The sequence below is a fragment of the Sinocyclocheilus rhinocerous genome, unplaced genomic scaffold (assembly GCF_001515625.1).
Source record: "Sinocyclocheilus rhinocerous isolate Xijiao unplaced genomic scaffold, SAMN03320098_v1.1 scaffold1575, whole genome shotgun sequence".
Taxonomy (NCBI): domain Eukaryota; kingdom Metazoa; phylum Chordata; class Actinopteri; order Cypriniformes; family Cyprinidae; genus Sinocyclocheilus; species Sinocyclocheilus rhinocerous.
The window spans coordinates 482,702-493,826 of record NW_015626385.1 but is presented as its reverse complement, the minus strand read 5'-3'; the positions used below and the strand labels follow the sequence as shown (position 1 = coordinate 493,826).

The window sequence follows — 11,125 nt, the reverse complement described above, 5'->3', positions numbered from 1 at the left end:
CCTTTCCTAATAATGTGCTAATTAGCAAGTTTCACGATGAATGCGGCTAAAGTAGACAGTCCCTCAGAGAGCAGCTCAGAAGAGAGGGGCGGGGTCAGCAGAGCTCATTAACATTTAAAGGGAAATTCTACAAAAACGGCTTGCTCTGAAAAGAGCTGTGTTTGACAGAGTAAAAAAAGGTGTTTTTACACTACCATTGAGAAATTTTAACCAAACTATGTTACAGACTTTTCATTAAGACCCTAAAGAATGATATCAACTTGTGGAAAATGGGCATCCGATGACCCCTTTAATGTACTGTTTTTAATTAACCAGGGAAGTAGGATGACATTGATTAGTTTTCCTCTGTTCACCTGTGGTGACTTACCCATAAATGTGCATCTGCTCCCCATGTTCAGCCTGTCCCGTGTCTGAATGGAGTGCGTGGAGCGACTGCTCCTGTGTGTCTCAGTATCAGCAGCGCTTTCGTGCGCCGCTCATCTCGGCCAGCGGTGGGCAGCACTGCTCTGATCTCGAGAGACAGAGCCGGCCCTGTAAACCTGACAGCTGCACAGGTGATCAGAGTCTAATGCCATTTTACATAGTGTGCTACTGAGTGATTACCAGAATCAAATGACCTTTTTACACCACAAACACTACAAGGCCATGCATATAATATACAGTGCACAACATGCACACTTAAAAGTGAGATTTGCATGACACAAGAATAATTCCTCAGAGGTTTTCATGTATATTTTTATGGTAATAGCATGTTTTGTGCGAGCGGAATAAAGGATTATTTACATACGTTGAGTATTTCAGTGGTTGTGCTGTTTGTTTGTTCATTATGTAATTGATTTCACTCTTATATTGATCTGTGTGTCTGTCAGATTGTGAGAAACCCTTCCTGTTCTCTGAATGTGGGTCTCCATGTGAGAAACACTGTGATCTGTCGGGTCAAACGCACTCGTGTTCGTCCCAGAACTGCACACCCGGCTGCTTCTGTGCGGAGGTTTGTACTGCTTGCATTTCACACGAATTCACATAAAGCTTTTCAGTAACTCTTTACAACGAGCTCTCATTTGTTACTATTAGAATGATAATGTGCAATATAGATTTTTACAGCAGTATTAATCTGCGTTAACGTTAGTTAATAAAATACATTTGTTCATTGTACAGTGTTAATAATGAGAGAATTTCATAATAGTGAGAATTTCCCAAAACAGGAAAATGCAAAAAAATAAATAATTTAATAAAAATATATAAATAACAAATAAAATAAAATAGAAAATAAATATTTAAATAAAAAATAATAAATATACAAATATAATAATAATAATTATTATTATTATTGTAATTTTTATTTATTTATTTATTTTGTATTCTTTTATTTATTTATTTATTTGAAAAGTTAAATTCAGTGATTAAGATGAAGATTCCGAGTTGCTGTGTTGTGTGTTCCAGGGTCTCCTGCAGCAGAACGGATCATGTGTTCGTCCGGATCAGTGTGGCTGTGTCCATCTCCTCCATCAGGGCTCAGACAGACCTGTGGCCGTCACTGGCCCGCAGGGGGCGCTGCTGACCGTGGGCTGCAGAACATGGTGAGACACGGATGCTCTTCACACTGAGAGTGAGATCACAGTGTTATCATGATGTGCCTTTGATAACGCAAGTGTCTCAAACATCACAGCAGCATGGATTTACTCTGATTAGTGGTGTTTATTAAGTCAAATATCTCTATAACTAGAGCTTCTAGTGATGTAATCAAACCTCTAGCGCTATATGTTCAGTGTGTGTTGTTGTTTGTGCTCCAGACTTGAAAATATAATGTATTTCTGAAAATACATATTTTACATAAAATATTTATTTATTTGTTTATTTATTTATTTATTATGTAAAATATTTTATTTTTTGAAAATATTTCTGGGAAAAAAAATATATATTTAATAAGTATATATTTATATGTATACTGTAATTATTTATACAATTATTTTTAATATTAATTTATGAATGTATGTTTTAAACTAAAATTTTTATAGCAAAGGTGACACTTTACAATAAGTTTCAGTAGTCTAACACTAGGTTATGTAATAGCTAGTGCTGGTTAAAGATGGTTAAACATGTATTAGTATCTGTAAAATTCCAAGTATATATATATATATATATATTAATAGTTAAATATTTAGACAATTATTTATAAAACATTATTCATAAATTTAAAAAAAACTCCTACTATATATGTATCTACTATTATGTATTTCCTATTTTATATTTCTATATAATATAATAAATATGTAACACTGTATTAATTATTTAGGACCACAACCTAATACACATTTTTTAATATTTTATAATACAATATAAAATTAATAAATGTTTTTTATATGTAAATAAATTCATTATAAAATTCTAAAATAATAGTGTATCTCCAGTTAAATATATATATATTTATACATTTATAATGACTTCTGATAATGCTTTATTTGTGTGTGTGTTTCAGTCTTTGTCATGACGGCTCTCTGCAGTGTGATTTACGGGAATGTAAAGGTATAGCGCTTCTATTTTTACCCGTATAACCATATTTAGCCATGAGCGTCTATTGTTCCTTATTTTAGACGCAGATCAAATCATCTGAAATCTAATAACGCTTTTCTGCCTGTTCATGAATAAATCCCAGTCTCTCTGTCTCTCAGTGATGGTCAGTGAGTGGTCAGAATGGACCTCCTGCTCTCCGTGTATCCCAGCATCCTCCGACGGGAACGCTTCGGGGCTGGTGTCGCTCCAGCGGCGCTTCCGGGCCTGTCTGGACCTTGACTCCGGTCTGCCGGTCAGCGGGAGAGAGGAAGAGTGTGATGAAGAGCTGGAGGAAGAGCGAATCTGCCCGCAGTCTGACATCTGCACCGGTGGGTCGCCCGCAGACGGTTACCATAGTAACACATCATCATCAAACGCTTCCTGTATCAGACTCTCAAACGTCTGACTGTCATCAAAGCAGAAGCCAAAGGGCAGCGGATCCGGGTCGGGGGTACTGAACCGGACGACCCGCACTGATATTAAAACACTATCAACAACACATCTCAAGTACTGTAGAGATACACCGGATAGCAGGCCATCTGTCCAATGACTTAACTCGGCTTATGAATATTAATTACTTGACATGATAGATGTTTGTAATCATTAACTTAAACAAAATCCATTAAAAAAAATTTTTTGTTAATTGAAATAAAACTGAAATAAAATTAATACAAAAATTGAACAGAAATTAGAAAATTAGAGTCACCTTGGCAACTAACTGAAATAGTTTGTTGAAGCATAAAAATAAATAACTGAGAAAAAAAAAAAAAAAACTAAAACTGATCTAAAACTAAAATAAAAATAAATTAAACCTGAATAGTAATATATATATAAAAAAAAATGATAGTAATAAAAATGACAAAAGCACTTAAAAGCACATAACAGAATTACTCAAAATAATTGTTAGCTAAAATTTAAACTGTTAAAAACATTTTTTGTTAATTGTTAATATTAAGGTGAAATAAATCAAACAAGAAACTTGAAGAAACAAAAATTAGAAAATTAGAGTCGACTTGGCAGCTAACTGGGAAAAAAATTATTAAAGCACTAAAATTACTAACTGGAAATAAATAAAAATGAAAACTAAAATTGAAATGAAATTAAATGAAAATAAATTAACATGAATAGCAGTGTTCTCAAAATAAATAAAAAGAGTTTTTCAAAATAATTGTTAACTAAAACTATTAAAAACATTGTTAGTTAATTGATAAAATAGAATAAACAAAAAAAGGTTGCCTTGGCATCTAACTAAAAAGAATGTTGAAGCACTAAAATTACTAACTGGAAATAAATAAAAACTTAAACTGGACTTAAACTGAAATAAAAAATAAATAACACCTGAATAGCAATAAAAAAAAAAATAAAAAAAATATGTATATATATATATATATATTAATGACAAAATCCTGTAGCAAAATTACAAAAACTGAAAAAATACAAATAAAAGCTATCAGACTATAATAGTCTGAAATATGATATGACCGGTCCAGGAAATGTAGATTGCAGTGTCATCATGACCTGATTAATATGGTGAGAGAAGCTGAGTGTGGTGCTGTCTGTGTGTCTCTGCTCAGATGTGTGCCACTGGAGCTCATGGAGCGGCTGGAGTGTGTGTAGAGACCCCTGCAGCGGAGGATACCGGCAGAGAGAGCGCCGACCTCTGACCTCTGACCCCGGACCACACTGCAGGAACCTACAGACGCAGTCTCAGAGCTGCAACACTGGCCTCTGTCCCGGTACACACACAGACTTATTATAGACATCCTGTAAATATTATCGAAGTATAATCAGTAACTATAATTTGTAATTATTGTAACTGATTTAGTGTGCACCTGCATATAGTTCATGTGGTTTTTATATAGTGGCTGTATTTGATATAGGTGAGCATTGTGAGGACAGGGGGAGGGTCTATGATGACTCCTGCGCCAATCAGTGTCCCCGCAGCTGCGCTGACCTGTGGGATCACGTCCAGTGTCTGCAGGGCACCTGTCATCCAGGTATCAGCGCTTCTCTGACCTCTGCCACAAACATACGCATGAAACGGGAATGTGAGCGTGTTTCTGTGCCGCAGGCTGCCGCTGTCCAGACGGCCGGCTGCTGCAGGACGGAGGGTGTGTGCGGGTGGACGAGTGTCGCTGTGGGCTTCCGCTGGAGAACGGGACGCTGGAGATCCGACCCGGAGAGAACGTCACCCTCAGCTGCAACACCTGGTGAGAGGAGCTTATTTATTTATGGATCCGGTTTACCTTAAAGGACGTCCCAGATGGGAGGGTGTGTCAGATTCTGTTAATGTCTGGGGACGTTTTTCTGAAATATTGTGCTGAAGGTAAAGAAACATTAAACATTAACAGAATTGCAGAAATGCACACAAACATTTATTATTGTGATCTCATTTTTACTAGTTTGGACAAGTGTTATTTTAGTATCATTTATATACTATTATAGTTTTTATTAATATTTAAACTTTTTTTTTTTTTCCATTTAAACATTTTAGTGAGTTTTTTTATATGTCTATATTTTTATTCTTATGTCTAAAAAGGTCTATATTTGTATTCTTATTAATATTTTTTATTATTATTTCATTTTTGTACATGTACTTATATTTATATTTACATAATTACAATGTTTTTTATTTAACGTGTGTATTATTTCTGAAATATTATTACATTAAATTTTTTATTATTATTTTCTAAACATCAACAGAACTGCACAAATGCATATAAATATTTAAGACATTATTTATTATTATTATTATGATCCCATTTTTACTAGTTTGGACCAATGTTATTTGTATCATTGATATACTATTATAGATTTATCAATGTAAAGAAACATTAAACAATAACAGAATTGCACAAATGCACACAAACAGTTGGCACATTATTTGACATTTATTATTGTGATCTAATTTTTACTAGTTTGGACAAGTGTTATTTTAGTATCATTGATAAAATATTATAGTTTTTATTAATATTTTAATTTATTTTGTTTGTTTATTTTGTTTTTTTGTTTGTTTGTTTTCAGTTAAAGGTTTTAGTGAGTTTTTTTTATATGTCTACATTTTTATTCTTATGTCTAAAAAGGTCTATATTTTTATTCTTCTTCTTATTATTATTTTTATTATTATTTAATTTTTAGTTATTTTTGTACTTATAATTTATAATTACATAATTGCAATGTTTTGTATTTAATGTGTGTATTATTTCTGAAATATTATTAAATAAAAAAAATTTATATTAACTTTATTAAAAACTTTTAATATTAATATTAACTCAAACATCAGCAGAACTGCAGAGATGCATATAAATATTTAAGACATTATTTATTATTATTATTATTATCCCATTTTTACTAGTTTGGACCGATGTTATTTGTATCATTGATATACTATTACAGATTTTATTAATATTTTGACTTTTTTGACTTTAACATTTTTTGTTTTCATCTCAAATGTTTGTGGTTTAGTTATGTGTTTTTGTCTTTTGTTTTTAAAATATGTCTATTTAGTACTTATTCATTTTTATTTCAGTATTAGTTATTTTTGTACTTCAAGAATTATAAAAGAAAATGAGAAATGATGCCTTGACAACTAACTGTAATGTTATTTATTTATTAAGTTATTTGTTTATTTATACATTTTTAGTTTTAGTTACCAGTAATAACCTTAGTGTGGCCCTCAGAATGTTCTCACAAGTCAGATTTTAGCAGGTTTTACTGCATTTGTGAGGATGTTTTTGTAAAAAGTGTGGCTCTAGCAAGTACTTGCATATCTACATGAATACATATACACACAAACATCACATTTGACACAAACCTCTGTCTTTGCAGTGTGTGTGTAAATGGCTCTCTGGTGTGTACGGATCACGTGTGTCCGGTCTACGGTCCGTGGGGATCGTGGGGTGAGTGTTCGGTGTCGTGTGGGACAGAGGGACAGAGGACACGCAGACGGTCCTGCAAACACACGACCGGAGGACCGACCTGCGCCGACTCCATCCAGAGTGAAAGCTGCTCACTGCTGCCCTGTCCAGGTCAGCCAACAGAACAGGGCAGCGTTAATCTACACATTTAAATTCAAATATGTAAATTAATACATATTTTAATTCAAATTTTAGTTTATATATAGCTACTATTTGATATTTTATAGAAATATGAAAATATGTTAACAAATATTTTTTTAAAAACTAGATTTTGGCACCTATTTTAAGTCACAAAACATGCCAAATTAATTTGCATAAAAATAATAATAAAAATATTTAAAAACACTACATGCAAATTACAAAATATTTTACACAAAATATATACAAAAATGTAATAAAAAAATTGTATATGTATATACACACACACAATATATATATATTCTTACAATTTGATATTTTATAGAAATATAAAAATATTTTAACAGATATGAAAAACATGTTGTCACATATTTCATATCACAATACATGCAAAGTTCATTTGCATAACAACTTTTTACATAGATTTTAACATTTTGGTAATTTGTTTATAAATAATTATATAAAAAGTTACATTCACAGTTTTTCAATTTGTTTTTTTCTCTATAATGGGAAAATATAAGTAGCTTTATTGAATAAATAGCTTGATATTTTACTTTTTATGTTATTTATTTATTTATTTATTTATTTTTACATTTTTGGTAATTGTTATTTTCTGTTTATCAAATTAACAGCAACAGATTAATTTTTCAATAACAACAACAAAAAAGTTTTTGTGGAAACCAATTAGTTTGGGTTTTTTGGAAGTGTTTTCTTTATTTTTGTAAATTTATTAAAAAAGTCTCTTTTTTTTATATAATTTTACAAAAATAAAGAAAACACTTCCAAAAAACCCAAACAAATTGGTTTCCACAAAACCAATTACCAAAATAACCAATATTCTGAATATGTATATTCAGAATATTCATTTGTGCTTGACATGTATTTTAATGGACTTGTATCTTGTAAAGTGTAGATTATATAGGCCGATATGATTTTGTCGATCTGTTAGCCGGCTGTGTGGTGAGCGAGTGGTCAGCCTGGACTGACTGCAGCGCCTCCTGTGGTGGAGGAGTGTCACTGCGCAGGAAGACGGTCCTACAGGAGCCAGAGCCTGGGGGTCTGAGCTGCCCCGGACCCCTGGAACAACACACCGCATGCAACACCAACAGCTGCCTGCCCGGTACAGCTAACACATCCATAAACACACAAAACCAGCTGAAGTACAGGCCTGACAGATAAACACAAACTCAAACACACTTCAGTGAAGGAGAAACACTTATGATGTGTTATAGTGCACCTATAAAACCCTTCAAACGGTCATATAATACCTGTAAAGAGTCTGTCATTTCAGTTTATATTGTCATAAAACATGACAGCACATGTTCATAACTCAGGCAAAAGTATGTGTTGCTATACAAAGAAAATCACAAGGAAAATAAGAAATTATATTTGGCATTAAAGTCCCCATGAAATCAAAATTAAAGTTTTCTGGGTGTTAGTATCAGTATGTTAGTCTTAAGGTTATCTATAAGCCAGTGTGTTCCAAAACAGTGACAAAATTCGCATTTAGAAGATATAAGCATTCAAAGCTTATTTTATAGCAATGTGGATGAGATTGTGGCTGGCATACCCTGCGGCTTTACGGAGCTCAACGGCTCTGAACGGCTCTAGCCCAAGCTGTGATATAAACGAACGCTATTGGCTATTTTAAAAAGGGGCGGGGCTACTCGATATGTCCCGCCCTGTCTTCCTGTTTCAGTTAAAATGACGTCAACACATAGAGTAACGCTGCGCATTTCAGGGGACCTTTAAGCTTATTTTTAGGACTATTCAGATTTATTTATTGATATATTGATTGTGACATTTTCATTCAAATTAATAATATTTACTTTACAAATTCATATTGCTGGGATGCAAATAAATGCTTTTTTCATTCTGCTTAAAAAATCATCATTTCAGGACATTAATTTAATTTGCATTATGCATACTATTATGCATATAATTTACAAATGACATAGTCATTGTTTGCAGTTTAATTGTTTATGAAATGAGGGGTAAATGTGCTTAATTGTCATTTAAATAACGACACAATGTAAAAAGTAAAAATGTACAAAAATACACACACACATATATATATATATTTATGGTTTAATGATGTTTAGCTGAATATAAGCAGGTGTGTGTGTGTGTGTGTGTGTGTTTTCTAACACAAACACGCACAGACAAGCTCTTACAGAAAATATTTACCTTCCATTTAGCTACATTACAGTTTCAGCAATTTACTGGTCCTCTTGTGTGCAATTTTATGCTAATTTCAGTTCGAGACAAGCATACACAAAATATTAAAAGTGGCACTGATTTGCATCATTGTTTGCAGTTTAATTGTTTATGAAATGAGGGGTAAATGTGCTTAATTGTCATTTAAATAACGACACAATGTAAAAAGTAAAAATGTACAAAAATACACACACACATATATATATATATTTATGGTTTAATGATGTTTAGCTGAATATAAGCAGGTGTGTGTGTGTGTGTGTGTGTTTTCTAACACAAACACGCACAGACAAGCTCTTACAGAAAATATTACCTTCCATTTAGCTACATTACAGTTTCAGCAATTTACTGGTCCTCTTGTGTGCAATTTTATGCTAATTTCAGTTCGAGACAAGCATACACAAAATATTAAAAGTGGCACTGATTTGCATTAAAGCATCTGAGAATGTGGAGAAGAATCTGTTAGGAGTTCAACTGAATCATGCGGCGTGTGACGGCCATGCAGACTGTTCATTAATTGTGTTTTAGATGATAAGACAGAATAAAGTTTGAGTTGATAGACTCATTTAAAACAGTGCGATAAGCCTTCAGGAGGAATGAAGTGTGTCTTAAACAGATTCCCCTCCAGAGTCGTTTAAGCAGCTTGACTCATTTGATTACTACTGTTAATGAACTTCAGCAGCCAGTCACTGAAAGGGCCTGCAGTGGCTCCATCAGACCGGCACCAACAAATCATGCGTGTTTAAACTACTGTAGTTCAGCCACAAATAATAATCTGTCATCTGTGTAAATGGAATGCTAATCGGGATGCTGTGTGTAACGGTGGTTTGGTTTTCTCTGTGTCAGATTGTCCTGCTGGTCAGGTGTTCAGCTCTTGTGCAGGATCCTGTCCGTACAGTTGTGAGGATCTGTGGCCCCAAAATCAGTGTGTGCCGCTGACCTGCAGTCCTGGGTGCAGCTGCCCGCCTGGAGCCGTGAGTCAATCTGTTTGTGTTACCCCACATAACACCCTAGAAACCGCCTAGCAACACCCTAGTAACCACACACAACACCCTAGAAATTGCCTAGCAGCACCCTAGAAACTGCACAGAATACACTCGAAATTGCCTAGTAAAACACTAGAAATCCCACACAACACCCTAGAAGCTGCCTAGCAATACCCTAGAAACCACATAGCAACACTCTAGAAACCACGCACAACACCCTAGAAAACTGCCTTGCAACACTCTAGAAACCACACAGAACAGCCTAGAAACCACCTAGCAACACTCTAGAAACTGCCTTGCAACACCCTTGAAACCAGATAGTAGCATGCTAAAAATATTCTGAACACCCTAGCAACATCATAACAATATCCTAGCAGCTTCCTAAAACACCCTAGAAACACTATGGAATCACCATAGCAACACTATGGAATCACCCTAGCAACCCTATAACAATGTCGTAAAAACTTCCTAGAAAACTTCCATAGCAACTCTATAGCAACACCCTAGCAACCCCATTGCAACGTTTTAGCAAATTCTCAGAAGACCCTAGCAACCCCATAGCGACGTTCTAGCACAAACCTCCTTAGTAACGTCATAGCAGCGTCCTTAAACACCCTAGCAACGTCCTTGCAGATTCCCACAACACCCAAGCAATCCCATAGCAACGTTCTCACCTAGACCTGCCTAGCAACTCTACAGCAGCACCCTGGCAGCTTCCTAGAACACCCTAGCAACCCCATAGCAACGTCCTTGCAAATTTCCAGAAGACCCTAACAACCACATTCCAACGTCCTCTCCTAAACCTCCATAGCAACACCCTGGCAACCACCACAGCTCCCTAGCAACACGGTAGCATCTGCACAGGCAAACACAGCCCATTGTCTTCTGAAAACATATAAATCTAGTTTGTGTGTTATTCCAGACTGCAGTAAACAGTGTGATTTGAGGAGTGTACCATGTTCATTTCTGCTCCTGATGGCTCTGTATTTTTGGAAGTGTAATTTGGACACAGATGGCTGTACGAGTCCCACATGAATATGAGGACGTTATTAATCACATCATCCATCTGCAGGTGATGCTGAACGGAAGCTGTGTTCCTCAATCCCAGTGTCCTTGTTCTGTGGTCTCGCTCCCGCTGACGTCCCAAAACCTCACCCTGGACCTCCAGGAACAGGAAGTTCCTGCAGGAACCGTCATTCCAGACTCCTGCAACTCATGGTACTTCACATTCATTCTGTGCACGGTTTGTGTTTCATGTGTAAATGATCTCTAACAGAAAGAGCTGCTGTGGTTATTGGATTGATATTCAGTGAC

General features: G+C 34.9%; 1 protein-coding gene across 1 annotated transcript in view; it reads left to right on the top strand.

The window, feature by feature from the left end:
- sspo (SCO-spondin) overlaps positions 1-11,125 on the top strand; it is an 89,255-nt gene that overhangs the window by 69,205 nt on the left and 8,925 nt on the right. The window contains 11 exon segments of the mRNA XM_016518895.1: positions 399-554; positions 870-991; positions 1,444-1,580; positions 2,480-2,549; positions 2,822-2,882; positions 4,128-4,289; positions 4,434-4,550; positions 4,625-4,763; positions 6,382-6,581; positions 9,672-9,799; positions 10,884-11,029. Coding sequence (XP_016374381.1) covers positions 399-554; positions 870-991; positions 1,444-1,580; positions 2,480-2,549; positions 2,822-2,882; positions 4,128-4,289; positions 4,434-4,550; positions 4,625-4,763; positions 6,382-6,581; positions 9,672-9,799; positions 10,884-11,029 — 1,438 coding nt within the window.